At 38.3% G+C, this 25,330-nt stretch overlaps 1 protein-coding gene across 3 annotated transcripts in view; it reads left to right on the top strand.

The window, feature by feature from the left end:
• Positions 1-22,643, top strand: part of LOC124876331 (oligophrenin-1-like) — a 47,498-nt gene extending 24,855 nt beyond the window's left edge. The window contains exons 15-25 of one of the 3 annotated variants that reach the window (XR_007040281.1): positions 223-307; positions 665-723; positions 3,588-3,693; positions 3,840-3,999; positions 5,377-5,524; positions 6,277-6,585; positions 11,195-11,342; positions 13,483-13,589; positions 15,184-15,234; positions 16,262-16,298; positions 22,023-22,643. Coding sequence is in view for 1 of the 3 variants with exons in the window: in XM_047378995.1 (XP_047234951.1) it covers positions 223-307; positions 665-723; positions 3,588-3,693; positions 3,840-3,999; positions 5,377-5,524; positions 6,277-6,585; positions 11,195-11,342; positions 15,184-15,234; positions 16,262-16,298; positions 22,023-22,028 (1,109 nt within the window). In the remaining 2 variants the exon portion in view is untranslated. Of the gene's footprint in view, positions 1-222; positions 308-664; positions 724-3,587; positions 3,694-3,839; positions 4,000-5,376; positions 5,525-6,276; positions 6,586-11,194; positions 11,343-13,482; positions 13,590-13,772; positions 13,998-15,183; positions 15,235-16,261; positions 16,299-22,022 lie in introns of those variants that run through there. The other 2 variants (XM_047378995.1, XR_007040280.1) reach the window with 2 other exon arrangements.
• Positions 22,644-25,330: the final 2,687 nt, after the last annotated feature.

Here is a 25,330-nt window from a genome sequence, read left to right as displayed (position 1 = left end):
CCTTTACCATGCTCTACTATCTGATACAGAGAGAATATTTAGGCACTTAGTACCTCTAAGAGTTTTTCATCATAAAAGCTATAGAAGGTGCACAAACACTGTCTTTTGTCACTTTTACTTCTTGTTAAATCAGTTGATGTGTATCGAAATAAAAACAACAAATATAAGCAACACATGCCACATGTTTCTGAACTTACACACATGCTATTTGCTCCTTCATAGATCCCTTAAATCCTGGAAGTGTGGATTTCAACAGCAGCGACTGGGATGATAAAACCATCACAAGTGCATTGAAGTTCTACCTGAGGTGTGTGTGTTTGTGCATGCACAAAGTGACTATGTGCCTTAAACCCACACAGGATGGTTATTCATTAATTTCAGTTGTTCACACGTTATGTCATTTAAAAGTGTTTCCTCTTGTATTCTGCAAGCTGTGGGTGTGCCAAGGAATTAGATGTTTTCCAGGAATCCGTTTTGTTGGCTGACGTTAGAAACAACTTGCTGTTTCTAAAAAGACATGTGTAACCCCGCCAGAGGGTCCACTCTTTGACTTCTTAATAGTATAAGTATTTAATGAGAGGATTCTTGTTTCATTTCTTCACTGTTTGATGCTTCAATTTATGTTCCTTGTGTGTTTTCTCGTTTTGTCTTTACTCATCCACAGGAGTCTATCTGAACCTCTAATGACCTACGATTTGCACAGACAACTCCTGATTGCCGCAAGTAAGACATGTTTGGGAGCTTTTACTTAGCTAAAATATGTGTAGATAGGTTACAGCAAGAGCTCTAAAGTTTAATTATGTAGCATATTACCAGTAGAGTCCAACTGTCTCTCTGAAAAATATTTGATCTAGCAGTTAATAGAAATGGTGGAAACTTTAGACAGATTTACAAGTTTGCTTTTCTTCTTCTCTTTGATTCTTTAACATGGCTAGCACGCTGGCTGGAGAAAGCATCTAAACTCGGAATAACCCATTTGTAAATCAATACAGTGCATGCTGCAGCATCTTTATGTAGACGCAGAAGGAAATCTGAGTCTTTATTTATACTCATCTGTGGGTTTACTGGCATCAGTGTCATTCTGTCAGGATGTTGCATTAAGGCACATGGAAAAGCCCTTCATTAGCCGCACACGGTTCGTCTCATTACGCATCATGACAGTTTGAAGACTCAATTTTTATTGGCTGCATACCATTGCAGTGGGTGGTCATGCTTTACTCCATTTAACTTTGCAAACAAGTGGAAACTTTGAGATAATTGCTGAGTTTTGCAGCAGGTTTTAGATGCACCTTTTTCACTGATTTTTACTGCTGGGATTATACATGTTTTTTTACTCGAAGTAAATTTGCATGAAATGGTTACAATTTTGCAGAGCTTTTCTCCTCCATTTTCTTTTTGTTCTTTTTATTTACTGGAACTTTAGCCTTATCAGGCCTATTTCACACAGTAGTGGTAAAAAAATGGCTTTTGCCATCAGCAATATGCTTCCTGCTATCACAAGTTTCTTACATTTTGGGGAGGCATTGAGATGTTTAGGATTGATATCAAGATGTATAAGTTCTTATCATTTAATAAAAATCAATGCGACACTGGTGTCACACAGACTTGTAAATTTTTAGAATAAAATGGTGTTAGGGACTGCCTTTTAAGGTCTTTTTTTCTGATTGCATTGTTGCCTTTCTGAAACGTGATTTAAAACTGGCATTATTAACTGGTGTCTAAATGACTGACCTTTTTAGAAATTTGTAATGGTTGGTTCCAGTGCTTGAATCATGTCATGGCGATGAGTCGCTTCGCCACACATAATTCGCCTCATCGCCTGTACTGAAATGGTGGCTTAAGGAATACAAATACTTTAATGAAATCCAGTTAGATGAAATATTGCTCCAATTTTTACAATTCCAGCTTCAAGTTTACATGGAGTAAGGCATTTCAACCATTCTTTGAGGATGGAGAGATCATACAACAAACCAGTTCTGCAATTTTTAGAAAATGCCCAATAGGCCTGCAGGATATTAAAAAAACATGAAATTGCAATGTCCGTGTTGAATGCTGCCATTATGATAAATGGGACTCACTCTTCTTTTTCTTTTCCACCATCATGATGATCTTAACACTATTCTTGAGCTTTAGTATCTCATAAAATCATCTATAAAATACAGTGAAAGTCATATATGCTATTATCCAGCAGAGTTTGAAAGCATGGCGCCTGATAGCGCATATAATAGCCTGCCAAATATTGCATCCAAGCAGTCTTGTGAAAATGCAGTTTTGCACTCATTTGAAATTGCGATGACAATTGGGATTTGATATATAGTGCTGCTCATAATTCATATTTGCTGCACAAATATGCATTTAATGGAGATTTTTGCTTATCCAGACAGGGTCCAAATTATACACCTATTAGCATAAGTGTGTAAATGTTTGAAAGCAAACCGCGACCACACTCTTTTTGTAGTCCTCAACAAGCTTCTGGCATCATTCTGGCTGGATATTGAACCACTCTTCTTGGCGGAGTTGGCAGAAATTATTTCAATTTGATGGTTTCCTGCGCAGAGTTAACTTTTAAGCAGAGTCCATAGGTTTTCAATAGGGTTCCGGTCAGGGCCATTCCAGAACCTTAATGTTGGTCTGCTTTATCGATTCTGAAACCAGTTTTGATGCGTTTCGAGTTTATTGTCTTGTTGGAACACCAATTATGTCAAAGTATCTGAACCAAAGGGGGATAGTATGGGTCAGATGAAAGGAAAAGGGTTAGAATGTTCAGAAAAACCCCAGGAAACCACCAAGACTCCAGTCTACCATAAACTGTAAACTGCTGGAACACCACTGTCCACAGTTATATTGCCACTGACTCATAGGATAGTAACAATAAAGAAACCCCTTCTGCAAAATCGACTCTGTCAATGACTAAATGGACTGGCCATATGCCCTGTGGAAAAATGTTTTATGATCAGATGAGACAAAGGCTGAGCTGTTTGGCCACAATGACAAGAAGTATGTTTGGAGGAGTCAAGGTGAGGCTTTCAAACCTAAATACTGTCCTAACTGTCAAGCATGGTGGTGGAAGGAGCATGCTGTGGGGCTGCGGCCGATGCTAGAGCAAGACATAATATTGATGGAATAATGACGAAGTAGGACTGCCTCTAAATTCTTCAACAATGAGTCGGATGAAATATTGAAATTTGGAACCCGACTTGGTGTTTTAAAATGGATTAAGTGGGTTGATATAAAGGTTCTGGGATGTCTTCAACCCCAAACATAATAAAAATGTATTAACTTTCATTTGGATTCCTGACATGGATCTAGGATTTAAATACTTAAATCCTAGATCCGTGTCAGGATGCAAAGAACTTGAACCGAGCTCAACCAATAATGTTTATATATGGTCAAATGTTTTAATCCAGAGCTATGCTATTTATGTACAATCATTCCACCCTGAAAAAATCCTGTTTAAATGCAGCATTAAAAACCACAATTATTATTTTTAATTAGTGTTGCACTTAGACGTACAGATACAAGATGTCAGTTTTTCACAGACCCTGTTTTCACAAGTATTTAAAATGACTTTGTGTTGTGTGCCACAGAATCCGATAATCTGGACTTTCGACTAAGTGAAATTCATTTACTTATCTACAAACTACCAGAGAAGAATCGTGAAATGTTGGAGATGCTTATTAGGCACTTAGTAAAGTAAGTCCTGGCTGAGCTAATTGTGTCATTTTTGCTGCTTCCAGGGAAAGAAATTCTCTCCTTTTGAAGCGAGATCATACTTTTTTTTTGTCACCACCTGGCTTGAGTTACATTTTATTTAACCCAGTCTGGCTTGATGTTGACAGCGTATGCAGCCAAAGTGATGAAAACCTGATGACTCCCTCCAACATGGCAGTTATCTTCGGGCCCACACTCATGAGAGCGAAGGAGGAAACGGTGGCGGCCATGCTTGATATCAAGTTCCAAAACATTGTGGTTGAGATTCTGATCGAGGACTACAAAAAGGTGCGAAAGAAGTAAACATGTCTTTCTTTCAACCAGCAGGAACTCTTTTTAAAAAAATTCATATTACTTCAATATGTCTGTGTTTAAAATATCTTGTTAGAAGATTAGAGCTGTTGTTACATGTGGTGTGTTGTTGGTTAACAAAGACCTGTTGGCAGCCATGTTGTCCAAGCAGTTGCCAGCACTTAAAATAGCAAACAGTCAAATTAAGTTTGTGAACTGGAATTAGTGCAGAATTGGATCAGGATTTAAGTACTTTAAACCTACTATCTTGCTTTAGTTTAAGCAGTTTTGTCAGATATTTGTTTTTGTTATAATTGGAAATGTTTTCAACTATGTACAGTGGAACTTTCTCACATTTTTTCAATCTGTTTTAGCAATTTTACATGATTGTTCAACACAAAGTTGTCAAGTGGAAGGAAATAGATTCATAGTTTTTGATAGTTTCTACGAATATGTCATGTGGAAGAAGGTGCTCTAGTCTACTTATACCCTTAATGCAGTGGCGGATGCTGGTCTTTCAAGGAGGGGAAGCTCAATTTCAAGATCGCTGATTTGCTGATGTCACTGTCAATCAAAAAGGGATTCAGCCTCAGACAGATCATCCAATCATCATCCAGAAGCTGAGCGTCCGGGCCAGCCGAGGCCAGCCCACTGCCCCAAAACCCCCAGAGACGCTGAGCGTCCGATGGGCGGGACAAAGCCTAGTATTTTTGTTTTGCTATTGAACTCACTGTTTAAAGCACTATTAAGCTGCTGGAATGAGTGAGAGGAAAGCCACGTCGTTCCCAGTAATAAGAAGCTGATTCTGAACAAAAGTTGAACGCGCTGTAGTGCATATTTAGTCAATGACATGAACACACAACAGTATATATTTGATCACTTATTTTTTGACATTTTAGGGGAAGCTGAGCTTCCCTTGCAGTCTTAGAGCAATCGCCACTGCTTTAATGGCATAATGCCATCTGGTGAAAAAACTCCACACCACCCTCTTGGTAAACAAAGTGATAAGTGATGTAGATCTTAATATTTTGAGGTAATTATTGCTGTAATGATTATAGTGATGAAAGAAAGTATTTAAAAATCCACTGCTGTCTTTTTTGGCAATAGACTCCATGGCAGTGGTGAAACTAAACAAATCAATAAAGAATAACTAGCCAGTTATGGAATAGTCCATTTCAGGAAACCAGTGACATAAAGTAGTACGATTTTAATGCTAAGCAAAACACAGTTACTGTATTTAATCATATTTTTAAAGATATTGGCATTTATTGCTGCCCACATGGAACAGTGAACAAAATGTAGTTTTATGTGGTTTGTAAACCTCACTATGTAAAGTGAACCAAGGCACCACTGTAACTTTTTATTTGATTGCAGATCTTCACTTGTAAGCCGGAGGACAGCGCCTCCCCACCTATCCCTCCTCCACGGATCACCCCGAGAAAGCGGCAGCCAATCACCATCTCCAAACGGCCGGCTCGTCTTTACCAACCTCTTAGTCACGAGCACTTCCAGCACGCAGAGAGTAATTATCAGCCGACCTGATTGTTGTCACCCTCCTCCTCATCCCATCCTTGCTGTGCTGAGCGTACGGTGGATTGTTTAGATAAGTTTTTTTTTTAATTTAAATTTAGTTTTTTCAGGGTTTTTTTTAGACCAAAGCATAAATGCAGGGTCATTTCTTGACATTAAATAAATGGGATTTATTGAAGTGTTTGTTTGTCCCAGTGATTATCAGAAATTGTAAAACATGGGACCAGTTTGCCAATTTAAATTCATTTTTTCCTGTTTCCTTTAAAGGTTAACAGAAAAACATTAGAATTTTTTAATAGCTCGTTTGGCATACAAATGAAAATATCCACAGTTCATTTTTATTCTTCCATAGTCTTTTTCTTCCAACATGTCAGAATAAATCATGTCATTTTCTGTCTTTTCAAATCTCCTTTGTTGGTTTAAACTGAAAGAAAATGGTAGTTGTGACTTCTTGCTCTCCGTGGCACAGAAATTTGGCTTTTCTTTCCTTTGTTGGGATATTTTACTTTTTACTAACTTGCTGCTTTTACAGAGCTTAAAGGATATGTGTTTTGCACATGTGCAAATCATTTCCCTGCAGTAAAATGCTGCACTGCTTGTTTATATCAACTTTACTCGGATCTGTAGAATCCCATGGTAGTTTCTGGATTTTTCATTTCATCATGTGCAATTCACCACAGTAAACGTTCACATTTATTGGTGGTCTAAAGTTACAGTGCCTTTAAAGCTCTTTGTGTGCTACAGATGGCCAGAAAGACACCTCTATCGTGGATGGGGATGTCTCAGCAAGCCCCAAACCCATAAAGCCACTTAAACCTGCTTCCTGTGCTCCACTCGCTCCAAGAGAGCCTCCTTTGAGACTAGCGGGGATGCCCAGACCGGCCAACCGTCAGGACAGGCAAGCTGACTCTGATGCTGAGAAGTTAAGTGATGTGACGCAAAAGCTTGACTCTTCCGTGGCAGCAAACGGGGATTCCGGCGTCTGCGTGAGCAGGGTGCCGTCATTTCAACGTCAAAAAGCTCCTCCAAAGGGAACGCCAGCCAACCGAGAAGGTATGAGGAGCCCTCATTTTATTAATAAAATGTTAATAATTTCTATCATGTTCATCATCAATATTTTATGACATTAAAAGAATGAATATAATTATATCAACATGGAAAATGTTTTTAAGTGTATAGTGAAAATAAATCCCTCTATCTCTTGAAGACTACAAATATGTCTTCCTGTGGTGTGATGTTTGAGTACTGTTGGTTGTAATAGTATTAGTGGTTGCTCTTTTAAACAAATTTGATCCATAATTTTATCTCAGAAGATTATCTGTACTCACATAATATATACAAGCTTTACATAATATCTCGAATTTAAATAAAGTTTCACATTTTTAGTTAGCCTTTGATCAATGCATTTTTTTATTGGTAGCAAATAATGGACTGAGATTTCCTAGATATTTACAGTTAATCCCAACATTATTCATACTCCTGGCACATATCAGTTTTAGGTAAAAAGTCTTTTTATGTTAACCAAAATGTTTGCTCTGACTGGAAGTAATAATAACGTTTTGGAGTGGCTCAGTCAGAGCCCTGACTTGAATCTGGTAGAGAATTTGTGGGGGGAGCTAAAGATTAGGGTGATGGCAAGGCGGGCCGTCCAGCCTCAAAGATAAATCTTCAAAATGTCAGTTTAAAAATGCAAAAAGCTGGTCAATAATTATAAGACGTTCGATTGCTATTATACCAATTATGAGTTTTCCAATGATTATTGAGTAGGGTTCAAATACTTTTTTACATTTAAAAAATGTTTTATGAATAGTTAATTACATTTTCCTAATCGCAAAAGTTTTTTGTTTTTTTTATCAGTTTAGAGATGGCTGTGGGTATGAATTGCTCTGGGCTTATCTGTATAAGTTCAACTATTATTCTCTCAACTATTGCTTTAAGGTAGTTCTAATTCCAACAGCTGCAAATATTGTATTTTTCTGGAAAGCTATAATAGGTTTTCCTCAAGAGTCTCCTGGATCGACTTGCCAAGTCCAGCTGTTGTAAATCAATGCAGCAGCATGATGTGTGTCGGGACTGTTCTCATGGGATCATAAGGTGTCAGGTTGCATAACAAGCGGCATTTTCTTTGATGATCACAAAGTTCAGATTTTGTCTATTCCATATGTTTGGAAATCTTTCAAGAAGGTTTCTTGTTTTTTTTTTTCTTTATACAGTTTTAAGACTCCTTTTTTGGCCCAATATGGTCAAGTATGCAAGTAAATATCTTCAGGTTATTGGCCTATTGGAGGAACTTGAAAATTGAGATTTAAAAAGGATTTGCATTAAATCTGATCAAAACAGTGGTTACCTATAGTTAAGCTCAACATTGTTCACTGTGGAAGATTTAGATTTAAAATTAATTTCATTCAACCAAGATGTTTGTTTCTGATAGGAGATGAGAGGCATATCTTAGAAGATATTAATGTATAAAGTAGCAATAAAAAACTGTTTTTACTTACCTTTTACAACCCCAAATCGAGTGAAGTTAGAATGTTGTGTAAAATGTAAAAAACAAAAATACAAAAACAGTATACAGTGATTTGCAAATCCTGTTCAACCTATATGCAATTGAGTAAACTACAAAGACAAGATATATAATTTTCAAACTGAGAAATGTTGGAAATATTAAATCATTTTAAATTTGATGCATTAGAAACAGGTGAGTGTCACGGGTATAAAAGGAGCATCCCCGAAAGGCTCAGTAGTTCACAAGCAAGGATGGGGTGAGGTTCACCACTTTCTGAACAAGTGTGTGAGGCAAATAATCCAAACAGTTAAAGAACAATGTTTCTCAACATACAATTGCAAGGAATTTAGGGATTACGTCATCTACAGTCCATAATATTGAAAGATTTAGAGAATCTGGAGAAATCTTTGCATGTGAGCAGCTAGGCTGAAAAACCAAAAATTGAATGCATGTGACTTTCCTTCCCTCAGGAGGCACTGCATTAAAAACCGACATTATTCTGTTATGGATTGGTGACCTGTCCAGGGTGTACCCTGCCTCTCGCCCGTAGACTGCTGGCACCAGCTCACCGTGACCCACTATGGAATAAGTGGTATAGAAGATAAATAAATGAAAAGGATATTACCACATGGGCTCAAAAACAAGTCAGGAAAGCATTGTCAGTTAACAGTTTATTGCAACATCTACAAGTGCAAGGTACAACTCTGCCGTGCAAAGCAAAAGCCATATATCAACAACACCCAGAAACGCAGCTAGGTTATTTGTTCCCGAGCTCATCTGAGATGGAGAGATGCAAAGTGGAAATGTGTGCTGTGGTCTGACGAGTCCACATTTCAGATTGTTTTTGGAAATCATTGACGTCCAGGCCAAAGAGGAAAATTACTATCTGGATAGTTATCAGCACAAAGTTGAAAAGCCAGCATCTGTGATGGTATCGAGGTGTGATAGTGCCCATGGCATGGGTAACTTGGACATCTGTGAAGGCACCATTAATGCTGAAAGGTACAAACGGGTTTGGAACAACATATGCTACCATCCAAGTAACGTCTTTGTGATGGACATCCCTGCTTATTTCAGCAAGACAATTCCAAGCCACATTCTGGCTGTGTTCCAACATTGTGGCATCGGAGTAAAAGAGTTCTGGTACTAGACTGGCCTGCCTGCCGTCCAGACCTGTCTCCCATTGAATGTTTGTGGCGCATTATGAAGCTCAAAACACGACAACGGAGACCCCAGAGTGTTAAGCAACTGAAGTTGTTCTTCACAGCTTTTTGTAACGTGCTGCAAGCATCAAATTCAAAATGAAAGAATTTGTGGAAAAAAACAACAATAACATTTGTCAGTTTGAGCATTAAATATCATGCGTTTGTAGTGTATTCAACTGCATATAGGTTGAACAGAATTTGCAAATCATTGTATTGTTTTTGACAATACAACAAACTAACATTTTTAAAATTTCTGAACAGCTTTTTCAAGTTTTCATTTGTATTTTGATGATTTAACTTTAGTGATGAGCTCAAAGTCTTTGAGGTTGTAGTAATAGTAATTTTGTTCTTAACTGCAGATTTATCTTTGACTCAGGTCTGAGTGTTAGACTCAAATTACACTTCAGTCTCAATAAACAAAGACTACAGACTTGACTTAGACTCCAACATGCTCCAAAGGCTCGAGACTTAACTTGGACTCATCTTGGGACTTGAGCCTCATGAGCCATCTTTTTCTGTTATAGTTAGGGGTGAAATAAGCTGGTAAATGGAGATAATGAGTAAACCATTAATATTGTCCCCTCAAACTAGACTTAGGCTCAATCTCTGAAGACTCGAGGTTTGACTCAGACTTAGGGTTTGGGACTCAAGTCTCTTGAACCATCGTTTTCTAATGCAGTCAGGTGACAAAGTAAACCAAAACTGTAGTTCACTTGAGTAAATGACAAATGTTGTCACCAAAGAGTTATTGTAGTAACATGTTGTCATGGTAACATTACAGCCAGTTGTCATGGCTTCACCAATAACATGTTGTCATGGTAACATTACAGCCAGTTGTCATGGCTTCACCAATAACATGTTGTCATGGTAACATTACAGCCAGCTGTCATGGCTTCACTGTAATGTGTTTCGAGAGTAGAAGAAGTCAGTTGCAGTTACCAACTTTATTAGATGCTAACTGACTTGGGTTCGTTTCATAACTAAATAGGAATGACTTGCTTCTCTCGTTTTACTGCCCTACCGTTAAAACCAAGGACACTTTAAGTTATTCAAATTAAAAGCACTTCCTGTTTGATTCATTCAGAAATTCAACATTAACTTGTGTTTAGCTATTTCAGCTATTTTTAATTTAATCTAAATGCATTGATAAATGCATGTTATATTTCTAGTGGGATAAATATAGCTTATTAATTTTCTAAATTCACAGTAGGTAACATGTTTTTACATTCTGAAGTATATTTTTTCAAAAACATAAAGATGGTAAATGTTTTTAAGTTTTTAGTTAGGGTTAAGTATACATATTTTGAATTATATCTTTTATTGTTTTGGGCAGAATCTGCAACATGATGTGAGAATATTAATTTTAGAGTCATTAGAGCTTGACTTGGACTTCCCCTTTGAAGAACTTGAGACTTGTCTTGGACTTGAGGCAAAATGAGACTTGTGAACATCTCTGACATGCACAGATTTAGTTATGAGCTACAAAGATTTTCCCAGTTATATCCTAAATGTTGCTTCAAAACAACTGATGCCACTTGAATAAATAATGGGAGCATTGGGAGAAGGAAAGAAAATCACACTGAGCTTTTTTTTTTTGCTGTGGTTTTAAGATTTTTTTTTTGTTTTTGTGCCCTTTGATATATTTCTGATCTGTTGGATTTTGATTGATTGCACAGATGTGCGCTTCCCTCTCATCTGGTTTGTGAGTGGACATCTCAAAAACTGCATAGTGGGGCGAAGCTGGAAGGTGCCCATGCTACCCTGCCATTTAGCATTTTTTGGCCTTGTGGTTTTATTTCAGCTCCACCTCTCATCAGTCATGTAGCTCAATGTGTCATTCCTCTCAGGCAGCAAAAACTGCTTTGATATGGCTGCAGTATATATCGAACAATAAGCTTTTTAATTTACTGGTAATTTTATGCTAATGTATGTTTTTTGTTTTGTCTTTTAGGACATTCTGATGGTTTGACCAAAACAAGGTTTGCTGAGAAACATCCCATTTGTCGACCCCCTATCAGGCCCCCTGAGCCCCCCTCCAGATTCCCCGCTCCACAAAAGCTTCCAGTTGCAGCCAGCAGTGAGGGCAACCCCACATCCTAGTGAGTGCTTTCACAAAAAACATGCTTTCAGTGTAATTAAATACAGGGCTCTGTGCAAAGTCTGTAAACCTGCTGAACTCAAAAATGTAAAATCATTTGAATGAAAAGAATAATGGAACACTTATTGAACTCACAGGTGATAACCTCCAAAACTTGTTTCTTGATTTCAATCTACAAATAACATAAACACCCTACTATGATACAACCTTTAACTTGACTACATTTATATAGTGGAAAAAATGTACATAAATATTAAGATATATAGTTTTTTTTGTTTGTTTTTATTTTACAAAATCAGCATGTAATGAAGAGGTCTTCATTACGTGGACTATCCCTATTTAAGTAATTCATAGCACTTTAAGAGCACCTTTGCACTTTATTAAAAGCACTTTATCTAGCACTTTAACAAACACTTTATTTAGCACTGCACTTTAGGCATGGATTTGCACATAATCATTTGCACACAAGCTTAACTTTTTATTGAATATTTATTTAGTATTTTGGTGATGAGCATGTAGCTCCAGGTTCTGCACAGCTGCTCCTCCATTAAGAAGTGGTGTGGGTGTCTGTGAAAGGAGAATTGTTAGTCAGAGCAAATAAGGTCTACTGTTGGAAACTTGAGCAAATGTTTGTGTAAAGTCTGTTTTAAAAGTGTCAGTGAAGGACAAGTGTTGTGCTAAGGAAGTGACTCACCTGACTTTTCTGTGTCCTCTCCAGGGTGTTTGGACAAATACTTCCCCAGGGGTCCAGACACCATTTATAGGTTCCGGGAGAGACCATGGAAAATGTGGGGGATTTGTGCACTTAGTATTTGTGAGGTTTTATTGTGTTTGGGTGTGTAGTTTTAAAAAAATATAAAATATTTATAAAAAGTAAGGGGGAATATGTATATATTTGATAAAATGTATGTTTGTGTTGGAAGTTGTGAGATGTTAAATTCCATGTAGAGAATGGTTTAGTCCTTTTATCAGCTGTGCCTATTTAAGGCTGCAATTGTGGCTTGATGCTGTTAGGTTTGATGCTGTTGGGCTTGATGGTGTGCGCCTGCTACTTCCACCTTCCTCTGCCGTCACTCTTATTTCTCACTGGTAATCCAGCAGCGAAGGCCTCTGGTTGACACACCAGTACCACATTTTTGGGCATGCCAAAAAACTCCTACAGAGTGAATGTACCTCAGGGCTTTATTATTATTATTTACAATTTAATTTTGTAAATGGATTAGATTTTCTAGGAACTTTTAATTAGTAAACTATGACTAGGGTATAAATATGTGTCCCAATTTCTCTTAGGTAATCCTCAAAAGTCAGGAAATGGCTTCACCAAGTTTGAACTGTGAAAACCATGCTGGATAATAATCCCACTTCATTACTGGAATTGTATGCTGTGGTCAGATGAGAGTAACACTGAGCTTTTATTTTTGAAAACAAACATTCAGGTTGGTCTGGCGTAAAACAAAAAGATGAATTTATGGAAAAGCACTTCATGCCCACTGTTAAGTATGGTAGAGGATCTGTGAGGCTGTGGGCCTGTTTCACTTTCAAAGGCCTTGATAACCTTGTTGAAATCGAATGACTTTTTAAATTAAAATAAAACCCTGGCCAAAAAATAAAAATTAGTTGTCGTTGAGTCTTTAATTTCCTGCGAGCTGAGAAGGAGGAGCCGTGGGACCAATGCCCGCATCGGGCTTCGCAAGTGGAGGAATAGGTATAGACCCGTCATCTTTTCCATTATCATGCGAAATGTAGAATGCCTTCCTAACAAGTGGATGAATTGGTATTTATGGGCAGAGGCTAGGCAGTCCAAGCGCCATGTGCAGCTGCGCAACATTCACTGCAAATTGGGATGCATGAAGGCTACGTGTACGGTGACACGTCTATGCACAGCTTCGTACATCTGAATTTTTTTGAGCGGCAAAAAGTTTCAGAATTTCTCCCTACCGCCAACTTTTAGTATGAAAGCTGTGCACTCTTTTGTACATGATGCCCCTGGTCACAAACCAAACTCCCAGGCTGTAGGAGATTTAGGGTATGTGAATGATCTGAAACAACTCTTCAATAGGTTTGATCAGACACTCACCCAGCCCAGTCTCCCCTGCTACAACCCCCCATTATCTTTGACATTTGCCTGCTTTTCTGTCCAGACCTTCACATCTCTCAGCTCTCAGCCATCACCCACCTTCCCCGATACAGAGGACTCCAACCCACAGTCCCCACCCCCACAACCATCCTGTCCCTTTCAACACTTCAGGTGAGGAACAAGCTGTGAAACATCAATGTGTGAAAGGCTGCAGGTCTGGATGGCATCAGCTCCAGGCTCCTGAGGTGCTGCCCAGATCCACTATGTGGCATCATGGGATACATGTTCAAAATGAGCCTGAAGCCTGGGAAACACAACATCTGTGGAAGACCTCCTGTGTGTTCTTTGGCACAGGTTCCAGTGGCGAGGCCCACACATCTGAAGGACCTCCGCAGCTCTAGGCCGGTATCACTGACCTTGCATCTGATAAAGACACTGGAGATGTTGGTCCTCAACCATCTTCGCCCCCCGGTGAGGTCTTTGTTGGAACCGCTGCAGTTTGCCTACCAGCCTGGCATCAGGATAGATGATGCTGGCATCAAGATAGATGATGCTATCATCTACCTTCTGCACCGAACTCTGAGCTGTCAGGGGTGGACCACCACCTGTCCCAGTGGATTGTGGACTACCACACTGGCAGAACACAGTATACGAGGACACGGGGCTGTGTCTCTGACATGCTGGTTTGCATTACGAGGGCCCCGCAGGGAACTTTGCTGGCACCATCCCTCTTCAACCTCCACACTGCAGTCTTCTCCATCAACGCCCCAGGCTGCCATCTTTAAAAGTTCTCAGATGACTCATTATAGGTGAGGATGACTTAGAGTACTGACACTGGTGAACATTCAGGGAACTGACATTGAGTCCCTGCGTATTTACCTGAACCAGAAACTGGACTGTAGTCACAACACTTATGTTCTTAACAGGAGGGGTCATAGCAGACTCTACAAGCTAAGGAGACTAAAGCTCATTTGGAGTGCAGGGGTCACTTTTCAAGACCTTTTCTGATTGTGGTAGCTTCAGCCATCTTCTGTTGTGTAGTATGTTGGAGAAGCAGCTCATCTACAGCTGAGAAGAAGCAGATAGATAGGCTCAACAAGAAGACCAGCTCTGTTCTAGAATGCTGTCTGAACACAGTACATGTGGCAGACAGAAGGACTCTAGTAAAAATAACATCACTGTTGGAGATTGTCTCCCAGCCTCTGCATGAAGTTGCAGAACTGGAAAGCTCCTTCAGTGACAGAATGCCACATCCTAGGTGCCCAAAGGAGCGTTATTGCAGGTCATTCCAGCTGCTTTATAACCATCACTGTTCCCTACAAGCTCAAACTAAAAAAGTTGTTCACATTCCTGCTGTTATTTCTAGTTTTTCCATTTCTTGTAGCCGTTGTTTTTTATGAACAAATTTATGTGACCATTTTGTACAGTTTTTAAATCACCCTACTGAATTGCACATTTTAATTAATCTGAGTATGCTATTCTTAATAGCTGTACAGTGTTTTATTACTTTGGTTGTAAATTATCCCTTACAGTACTGTCTGTTATTCTTATTTTTTAATACATATTTTTCACGTTTGTGTGTATCTGCATGCTTCCATTTGCCTTTCACTTTGCTGCTGGTACCCGTGAATGTCCTCACTGTGGGACAATAAAGGATATTTATATTCAATTCTGTTCAAAAGACCTCTAATCACAACTTTTTTTTCTTGCACTCTGCTTAATGTTTTTCCAGGCATCTAACATACCAGTTATCTTTGTTTTTCAGTGTTGCATCAAAGACCAAGTTTTTTGAGAATGCATCAAGACAAGTTGTCAGGTTTGTAAAACCTTTTCATTGCTTCTTATCCATTTAGTAATTTTTTTAGCTCACTTGACTAACCAGAAGCATGTTTTTCTAAAAAAAAAAAAAAAAAAAAAGCATTACAATAAATGTCAGTTTTGCTGCATGAAAGTGTGAAAGGATTTGAATTCCTATTAAGTGCATCAGTGCTAAGATTTTAGGTCATTTAACCAAATGATCAAATGCTAACTGCCCCATATTGTTAAGATTTTCCATGCTGTGGGCTATTTTTTAGAACATAAAATCTGTCTTCATTCTGGACTTATTTAGATGCCCAGACACCCAAGTGATAGGAGTGTGTATGTTGGTTTTATATCCCAATGGGAAATTAAAACTGATTGCACACCAGCCCATGGAGACCTCATGTAACTGCAGAGGTCCCTGTAGGTCCAGACTGCCCATTGCAAGTCAGTACTGATCTTCTCAGGGAAAGAATAAAATTAAGTTCAAGCTGTGTTAAGCCGTGTTTCCGCTGAGTTAATGACTTAGGCCTGGCGTGCGTGTCAAATGGCCTAACACTTAAGGTAGTTTTATGTGCATTGTAAGTGTTCCCTTACACATGGGCCCTTTGATTTTTTTTTTTTTTTTACTCATGCAAGATCCTTTTACTCATGATGTAGTGAAGCCTGTGTGATGTGGAAATAGACACATCTGCTCTTTTATGATTTGCATGGCTGAGCCAATTCAAGGCCCCACTGTCTGCTCAGTGTAGACACCGATGCATGCTGTAAACCAAGAATGTGGGAGTTTTATCAAAGAAACCCCATGTCTTTAGTGTTCTTTCATTGGTATCCCCCTTAATTATGTTTTCTACAGTTTACGTAAACCTTTCCAAAAAAATTTCAGCCTAGGCTCGAGTAAGTTCTGTTTTGGCTTTTGGACGACAGAAATGCAGCTTGTGATTCAGTAATCTTTCTTCCTTAACTGAATAAAATGTGATTTGCTGAAACTTTCCTTCTAAATGCATTTTTAACATTTTTTCTCTCTTTTTCTCTCAATTTAGTCCAGCAACCTCTCCAGGGACAAATGTGAAAAAAGAGGTGAGATATCTGCAAATATATCAAGATATACAGTTCAGTCATTTCTGTTCAGTATGGCTGGGTTTGTAAAATGGTCTCAAAGTTAGATCTACACCTGGGGTGGACTTTAGACAGCATCATATTGATATTTTTATTTGATTTAAATAAAAAAAACAAATGCTTGTTTTATTTCTATTGCTTGTCCTATTATGGATGTCCTATTACTTCTTTTGTTCTTGATTGACGTTTTGATGATTTAACGATTATGGAACGTCAAACAGACTTTTCTATAGTGCCGTTTTGATCCAGATTATCAACTCGTTTTCGAAACAGTCAACATGCTGGCGCTAGCCTAACACATCAGCTAACTGTTCTGCATGAAAACATTGTCGGCAGCAGCAGAAGTATGTAGCTATATGTCAAGTCATATAGAAACAAATATATTAAAGTTACAAAGATCATTGCCAAACTTGTTTTTCACTTAGTAGCTTTAAAGTGCAGCAAAATAACAGACTACATTTCAACTACATTTCAGCTTTATATGATGACATTAGGATTGTTATTAGTCCACAATTAACTCACTCACCAATGACATTTTGGACACTTTTGTCTGTACAATCTTTTTTTTTTTTGTATTTTTTTTTTTTGAACAGCGAAAATATTTTTCCTAAGTGGCTCAATATGAAGCTCCAACACAGGGTTAACAAGGTTAAAAAAGTTACAGTGCCTTGCGAAAGTACTCGGCTCCCTTGAACTGGTCATCCTCTTGCCACATTTCAGGCTTCAAATATAAAGATATAACATTCAAATCTTTTGTGAAGAATGAACAAGTGGGACACAATCGTGAAGTGGAATGAAATTTAATGGATGTGTCAAACTTTTTTAACAAATAAATAACTGGAAAGAGGGGCGTGCAATATTATTCGGCCCCTTTACTTTCAGTGCAGCAAACTCACTCCAGAAGTTCAGTGAGGATCTCTGAATGATCCAATGTTGTCCCAAATGACTGATGATGATAAATAGAATCCACCTGTGTGTAATCAAGTCTCCGTATAAATGCACCTGCTCTGTGATAATCTCAGGGTTCTGTTCAAAGACCCGGCCGTCCCTCTAAACTTTCATCTCAAACAAGGAGAAGACTGATCAGAGATGCAGCCAAGAGGCCCATGATCACTCTGGATGAACTGCAGAGATCTACAGCTGAGGTGGGAGAGTCTGTCCATAGGACAACAATCAGTCGTACACTGCACAAATCTGGCCTTTATGGAAGAGTGGCAAGAAGAAAGTCATTTCTCAAAGATATCCATAAAAAGTCTAGTTTAAAGTTTGCCACAAGCCACCTGGGAGACACACCAAACATGTGAAAGAAGGTGCTCTGGTCAGATGAAACCAAAATCGAACTGTTTGGCCACAATGCAAAACAATATGTTTGGCATAAAAGCAACACAGCTCATCACCCTGAACACACCATCCCCACTGTCAAACATGGTGGTGGCAGCATCATGGTTTGGGCCTGCTTTTCATCAGCAGGGACAGGGAAGATGGTCAAAATTGATGGGAAGATGGATGGGGCCAAATACAGGACCATTCTGGAAGAAAACCTGTTAGAGTCTGCAAGAAACCTGAGACTGGGACGGAGATTTATCTTCCAACAAGACAATGATCCAAAACATAAAGCCAAATCTACAATGGAATGGTTCACAAATAAACGTATCCAGGTGTTGGAATGGCCAAGTCAAAGTCCAGACCTGAATCCAATCGAGAATCTGTGGAAAGAGCTGAAGACTGCTGTTCACGAACGCTCTCCATCCAACCTCACTGAGCTCCAGCTGTTTTGCAAGGAAGAATTTCAGTCTCTCGATGTGCAAAACTGATAGAGATATACCCCAAGCAACTTGCAGCTGTAATTGCAGCAAAGGGTGGCGCTACAAAGTATTAACGCAAGGGGGCCGAATAATATTGCACACCCCATTTGTTTGTTTTTTATTTGTTTAACAAGTTTGACACATGAAATAAATTTCATTCCACTTCACGATTGTGTCCCACTTGTTGATTCTTCACAAAAAATTAGAATTTTATATCTTTATGTTTGAAGCCTGAAATGTGGCAAGAGGTTGAAAAGTTCAAGGGGGCTCAGTACATTTGCAAGGCACTGTACTTTAATATTCTATGAACACATCACCTGAAAGGTCCATAGCTTTGTGGGACTTGGTAACAGCAAATTCCTAACTTTAAAAGAGTTTACGACGTAAAGTTTCAGTATTTTTATTTGAGCTGCGGTTTTTGCTGTTCAGGTTGTGTTTGAAAAACCTCTGCTGTGATATTTATTTAAAGTATGTAAATTGTGTTATCTTACCTTAACTTGTCCTATGATTGTTTATCTTGGAATAACTAGTTTATCTAATGAATACTACATTGTTTACTAACAGTATTGTGTAACGTTTTAGCTTTGCTTGCGTTAGCATAGCTTAGTTTAACATGTCTCTTTTCTATCTCAGCATTGCCTAGCTTACCTTAGTTTACCTTAACTTAGGATAACTTGCTCAGCTTTTTTTTTGGCAAAGCTTATATTACGATAGTTTACCTTATTTTCCTTAACATGGTTTAACTTAGCTAACTTTATCTTAGCATAGCTTTTTTAATTTTAACCTGCCTTACCTTAGCAAATTTAGTTCAGCTAAGTTTACCTTAGCATAATATAGCTTACTGTAGCAAAGCTCAATTTACATATACTTTATCTTAGTTTTATTAACCTTAACTTACCTAACCTTAATCATAGTGTAGCTCAGCTTATCTTAGTTTATTATAGTTTTACAAAACCTTATTTTACTGTAGCTTAGCTCACCCTTAGTTTATTTGGTATATCTTAGATTTTGATACGTACACAAAGAGATGAAGAGAGTATGTTAGTGTGCTGACAGCTACTTTGGCTAAATCAGTGTCAGCCATTTCATGTTTTTGTGACATAGATTGTAAACTAATGGCATCTATTTTTAACCAATCCAGTTCCAGTAGTAAACTAGTCCTGGTGCTTTCTTAGCATCTGTTGTTTTCACATCAGCAAAGCACAGATAGCACTGAAAAAAATTGTTCTTTCTGAGCATCAATGTTTCGGTGTGCCAAAGGAAAGAACCTCATTCGTCAGAATTGAAAGCCAGTTTGTGGAGATCAGTGATCAGTTAAATGTTAGTGCCACATTTAAAACTCCTATTAGTTTTAGCTCTCTATTTGCCTAACCTATGAAAAAGCTGTAATAATTTAAGAACAGACTCTTGCACCAGCCATGTGCTTGAAACACTTTGGTGGGAAAAAAACTTTAAAAATCAAGGCAATTAACTCAAAACATCAGACAACCAGCATAGCCATAGATGTGTTTATTTATGCTTTTAAACAGATTGCCACAATGGTGAAATAGCTTTATAATGATACAGAATAAACACCACATAGATTTAGTAGTAGTTTACAATTGAAACTTATTGTGCACGATGTTGTCTTTTCCACCACTTTGCTTCTTGTGAAATAACAATGGCCAGACAACCTGATGTTAACTAATTAATTAGCCTGGTTAGCCACCTCAATTAAATGCAGTCTTAATGATGTTGTCTGTTCAATAAGTCAAACTTTATTAACAGACTTAAGTCCATGGTTACACAACTAAAAAAGAACACCAACATACAGGGGTTGGACAGTGAAACTGAAACACCTGTCATTTTATTGTGGGAGGTTTCATGGCTAAATTGGACCAGCCTGGTAGCCAGTCTTCATTGATTGCACATTGCACCAGTAAGAGCAGAGTGTGAAGGTTCAATTAGCAGGGTAAGAGCACAGTTTTGCTCAAAATATTGAAATGCACACAACATTATGGGTGACATACCAGAGTTCAAAAGAGGACAAATTGTTGGTGCACGTCTTGCTGGCGCATCTGTGACCAAGACAGCAAGTCTTTGTGATGTATCAAGAGCCACGGTATCCAGGGTAATGTCAGCATACCACCAAGAAGGACTAACCACATCCAACAGGATTAACTGTGGACGCAAGAGGAAGCTGTCTGAAAGGGATGTTAGGGTGCTAATCCGGATTGTATCCAAAAAACAAAACCACGACTGCCCAAATCACGGCAGAATTAAATGTGCACCTCAACTTTTCTGTTTCCACCAGAACTGTCTGTCGGGAGCTCCACAGGGTCAATATACACGGCCGGGCTGCTATAGCCAAACCTTTGGTCTCTCATGCCAATGCCAAACGTCGGTTTCAATGGTGCAAGGAGCGCAAATCTTGTTCTGTGGACAATGTGAAACATGTATTGTTCTCTGATGAGTCCACCTTTACTGTTTTCCCCACATCAGGGAGAGTTACGGTGTGGAGAAGCCCCAAAGAAGCGTACCACCCAGACTGTTGCATGCCCAGAGTGAAGCATGGGTGTGGATCAGTGATGGTTTGGGCTGCCATATCATGGCATTCCCTTGGCCCAATACTTGTGCTAGATGGGCGCGTCACTGCCAAGGACTACCGAACCATTCTTGAGGACCATGTGCATCCAATGGTTCAAACATTGTATCCTGAAGGCGGTGCCGTGTATCAGGATGACAATGCACCAATAAACACAGCAAGACTGGTGAAAGATTGGTTTGATGCACATGAAAGTGAAGTTGAACATCTCCCATGGCCTGCACAGTCACCAGATCTAAATATTATTGAGACACTTTGGGGTGTTTTGGAGGAGCAAGTCAGGAAACGTTTTCCTCCACCAGTATCACGTAGTGACCTGGCCACTATCCTGCAAGAAGAATGGCTTAAAATCCCTCTGACAACTGTGCAGGACTTGTATATGTCATTCCCAAGACGAATTGACGCTGTATTGGCCACAAAAGGAGGCCCTACACCATACTAATAAATTATTGTGGTCTAAAACCAGGTGTTTCAGTTTCATTGTCCAACCCCTGTATGTTGTCTGTATTGTACTGACACACTTACTCTCATTGCTGTCTGCTTATTTAACTAACAGACATGCTGTCTGAGATTGTTACAAACATTTATGTAAAACCGCCATTGGATTAAAAAGCGTGATAGATGGTGTCCTTCTGTCATTTAAGTGTTTTTTTTAGTTTTTTTTTACATCCGGACAAATTTACAAGCAAACAGCTTTTTTCTTTTTTGTTTCCCTTTTTAATGTCTTTTCCACGTTAAGGGGAATTCCCTTCCTGTAGCTGTGAATCCCAGCAGACAGCTCACATCAACAGGTTGGGAAGAGTGAGAGCTATGTTACATTCCAAACAACCGGATAAAACTGTTTTACTGCCACCAACATGTCAATAAAAGGGGTTTAAAGTGCAGACGCAGTAGGATGCAAAGTCCTTGTGGTTTTGGGACTTTGAAAGCCGGTCATGCTTAGTTAAACCTCCGTTAATGTGGTTTGTGGAAATCTGTGTCGATCTCTGTAATGTCTGCAGTTTGCCCCACCACTACTGATAAAGACTGGGTTGAAACGTGGTGAGAAACGGATCCTTTGCACATGTTTGGGTTTTTTTTTGTTTTTAACTTTCAAAAAGAATGTCTTCCTATACTGCAAAGCAATCGTCATACATGCAGTAATGTGCTAATTTTACATCATTTATTGTTGTTTTTCACGTTGCCGCCCAGCCCTGTTGTTTAGTTTTTCCCAGAATGCCCTTGCGTTATACTCTGCTAAACATATTGCTTTCCATTCATACTTGAGACATACTCTCTGTTTTTTTTTCCCCCCAGAAATGAAGTTAAAAGGTGGAACAGTGGACAGCATCATGCAACCTCAACACATGTTCTTAGCTGCATATTAAGCTGTGGAGAGTTCCTGCTAGTGCATTCAGATTATGTGAGAAATAAGCTCCCATCAGAACTGAATACATTTGTTTGGGTTCCAGATATGAGTGGTGTTGTAAAGCAACACTGTTGGCACAACAACAGACTCTGTTTGATTGTCATTCCCCACACCTGTTGAGTTGTTCATCACCTGTAGGCTTTTTGAAGGTTTGATTTGTGTTAATTACTTTTTGCTAGTGTTACTTATATAAAGTAACCAGTATGCTTGTTATAACTTACAATGCTAATAGTTGGTCTTAGCAGTGTGAAATAGTTGCCCCAAAGAAGACTAACTGATCTAAACTTGACTTTATCTGTTTAGTCATGTGAAATTGTAATCTATTACTTTAAATAATAACTTTTGTAACCACATAGAATGTTACAAGTTGTGAAGAAAACCTTCCAATGTTTTATTGTTATTTCTGTTCTTAATGTTGTGTATATTTCACTTGTTTTTTGATAACTCAACTTGAAATTTCTTGCCTATTTTAAAAAAAGAGAAATAAACAGGAAGAGATCTTTGAATGACTCAGAAATACAATTTATTTTTTTGAAGAGCTGTTTCATGATGTGCTGATGTTTTACTGAAAGGTCCACTTGTCCTTGCTCTCCACTACCCAATAACTTCCATTTCATTGATCAGTTAGTCTACTTTTCAGATGGCAGGGCTCAGTTTAGTTCAAGTCATTTTCAGACTTTACAGGCCTGTTAAATAATGTGGTAGACCCATGTCCCACATGTGCAAGCCATCTTGGAAGTATTTTTTTCTTTTGCTTGTTGGCAGAGTTATGCTTACTGTGGTTTAAAAACAGCTATTTATTTATTTTTCATTGTGTGATTTTTAGTGCAGCTTATTAAATCACACATTTAAGAAAGTTAATCAAAGCCGTTTTGCTTTAGCCTCAAATGAGCCTAGAATATTTCCTTATAATGTCAGCCACATTTGTGACTAAGTGTTAAAAATTACTTACTGTTAATGTTAAAAAAAGAAAAAAGCCTTAAATTAGATTCATGTTATACTGCTGTTGCACAATCCAAAATGAAAAATATTTCAAAACTCCAAATTTGAATTTTAGTATTTGAATTTTAGTATATTTATTTTGTCCACCAGGATATTATTAAAAATGTTATATTAGAGGTATATAACATTTACTAGTATTTCACAGAGCTGTTGATGCTAAGTCTTTCAAAAGGGTGTCATGGAAGGAAAACAGGCCCAGAGAATTACTTATACTATATAAATGCCTATATAGTATAAGGCATTTATATAGTAATCTTCACACTGAAAATTCAATAAAAATGAAATCTTTAATGAAATTTTGTTACTGAGGAACAAAATACCACGTTAAGAAATAATGGCAGAATGTAATATTTCTGTGTAATTTGGTGATATATTCTGGGTTACTATCTTTCTTAAAGACTCGGTGATGACTGATTATATTTTTTCTGGCAGAAGCCACCAGTTTTTGTGTTTTAAAATGCCCTGGTAAATCGATGATTAGGTTGCCCAAAACCTTTTAGAAGAGAAACACTCCCACAGCCTCCCAGGCCCCTCTATCTATAAGGCTTATTTATGTCCCCGGTAAACACTCATGAAAGACTGATTAGTATTTCCAGATCTGTTGATGAACTTAATATAAGAAATTAATTTAAAAAGTGCTTTGATTACATCTGTTAAAAAAAAGATTCTTCATGTGGGATTTTTTTGTCCTATTCATTAAATCTACTCAAAATATCCAAAACGCTATGTTTTCAAAATTTTCCAGTTTGAGATTATGCTGCTCAAAAAAAAACATGAATTTATTTTAAAGGTTTTAACACATCTTTATCAGGGATACCATGTGGTCAACACCATATGATTCTGTTACTCAAAACCGGAAAAGACAATTATAATTCTAACTCATTCTTAATTTTTAACATGTTTCAATGCTCGTAACGGAACAACACCCATGAAACTGATTCAGACTGTCAGACCGGATTAGATCCAGCTTCCTGGTACTTAGAAATCTGAATCTCAGACAACACAAGTGCTCCCTGCTTTCAGGTATTACAAATACATAAACCCATACACGCACAAAATGCATAAATAAGTCATTCCTCTGGGCGATGCTAATTTATTGCTACCAAAACATGGTAACGCCTTCCCGAGGTTATAAAAAATGATGCCGTTGTTCACAGTAAATGCCAGTGCCAACATGCTTGCTATTACAATGACGATTTTGAGACAGAATTTATGTTCGTTGCATGTTTAATGGTTTGGTGGCGCCAGAGTGAAAAAATGGATCATCAGTGTGATGACTTTATCCTTTGGGGTGGGCCATAAATTTGAATGAGTATATTAGTTGGACATGTATTTAAAAAATCTTTAATCTGGCCCTAGGGCAGAACTGTTTGTGTTCTCAGACAGGACACCCGGTTGTGCAGCCCGACTGAAACCAAGAACCAAAGCCACAAGCTGGATTTGAGCTGCTCATGTATCTTCACGAGGGGTTGGCCATTGAAAGTGTTATCTTAAAAAGAAAATCTGAAGCATAGAGAAAGAACTTGCCTGCATTCAGATATTGTATTTGTTTTGCCATCACCACCTCCTCCACATTCCAGTCTCCACTGCCAATGCAAGCCTGAAATCTCTTCCCTTCTTACCTCTCCGCCTTTCACTCCAACAGCTTGGATTGAACTGAGTGAAGTGGTGGTTCCCATCGAAGTCCAGTTTAAGTATTTCGAGCCCATGTTTGGCCTTGAGCTTCAGTAAACTTAATTAGGAGTTAAGGGTGACTTTCAGGTAGAAGCACAAACGCTGGACAAACATGCTTTTTTATTTACAAAAAGTACACCGTGCTCACATATTATTGTGCAATAATCGATGCATTAGCATCAAATAAACAGGATTCGCTAACTGCAGAGGTAATAACACCCCTTGAACTTTAATCATTTTCGCATTCTGTAACCTTGCAACCACAGCAGTGTATGCTACAACAACCTTCTGCTGCAACTCTTGGCATATGTTTCTATCAGCTTTGCACATGTAGAAACATGCTTTTCATTTGTAAAACAGCTTAAACCCAGTCAGACTAGATGAAAAGCATCTGTGTACTTGAAATTTGGATTGTTGTGCAGATTCTCAATTGGATTTAGGTCTGGACCTTAACTGGGCCATTCTATCACATTACTATGCTTTAATTCTAACCTTTCCATTTTAGCTCTGTTAGTTTAGG

This window comes from Girardinichthys multiradiatus, chromosome 11, assembly GCF_021462225.1.
Source record: "Girardinichthys multiradiatus isolate DD_20200921_A chromosome 11, DD_fGirMul_XY1, whole genome shotgun sequence".
NCBI classification, from domain to species: Eukaryota; Metazoa; Chordata; class Actinopteri; order Cyprinodontiformes; family Goodeidae; genus Girardinichthys; species Girardinichthys multiradiatus.
The sequence above is the reverse complement of the archived record's forward strand: the minus strand, read 5'-3'. Positions and strand labels throughout refer to the sequence as shown.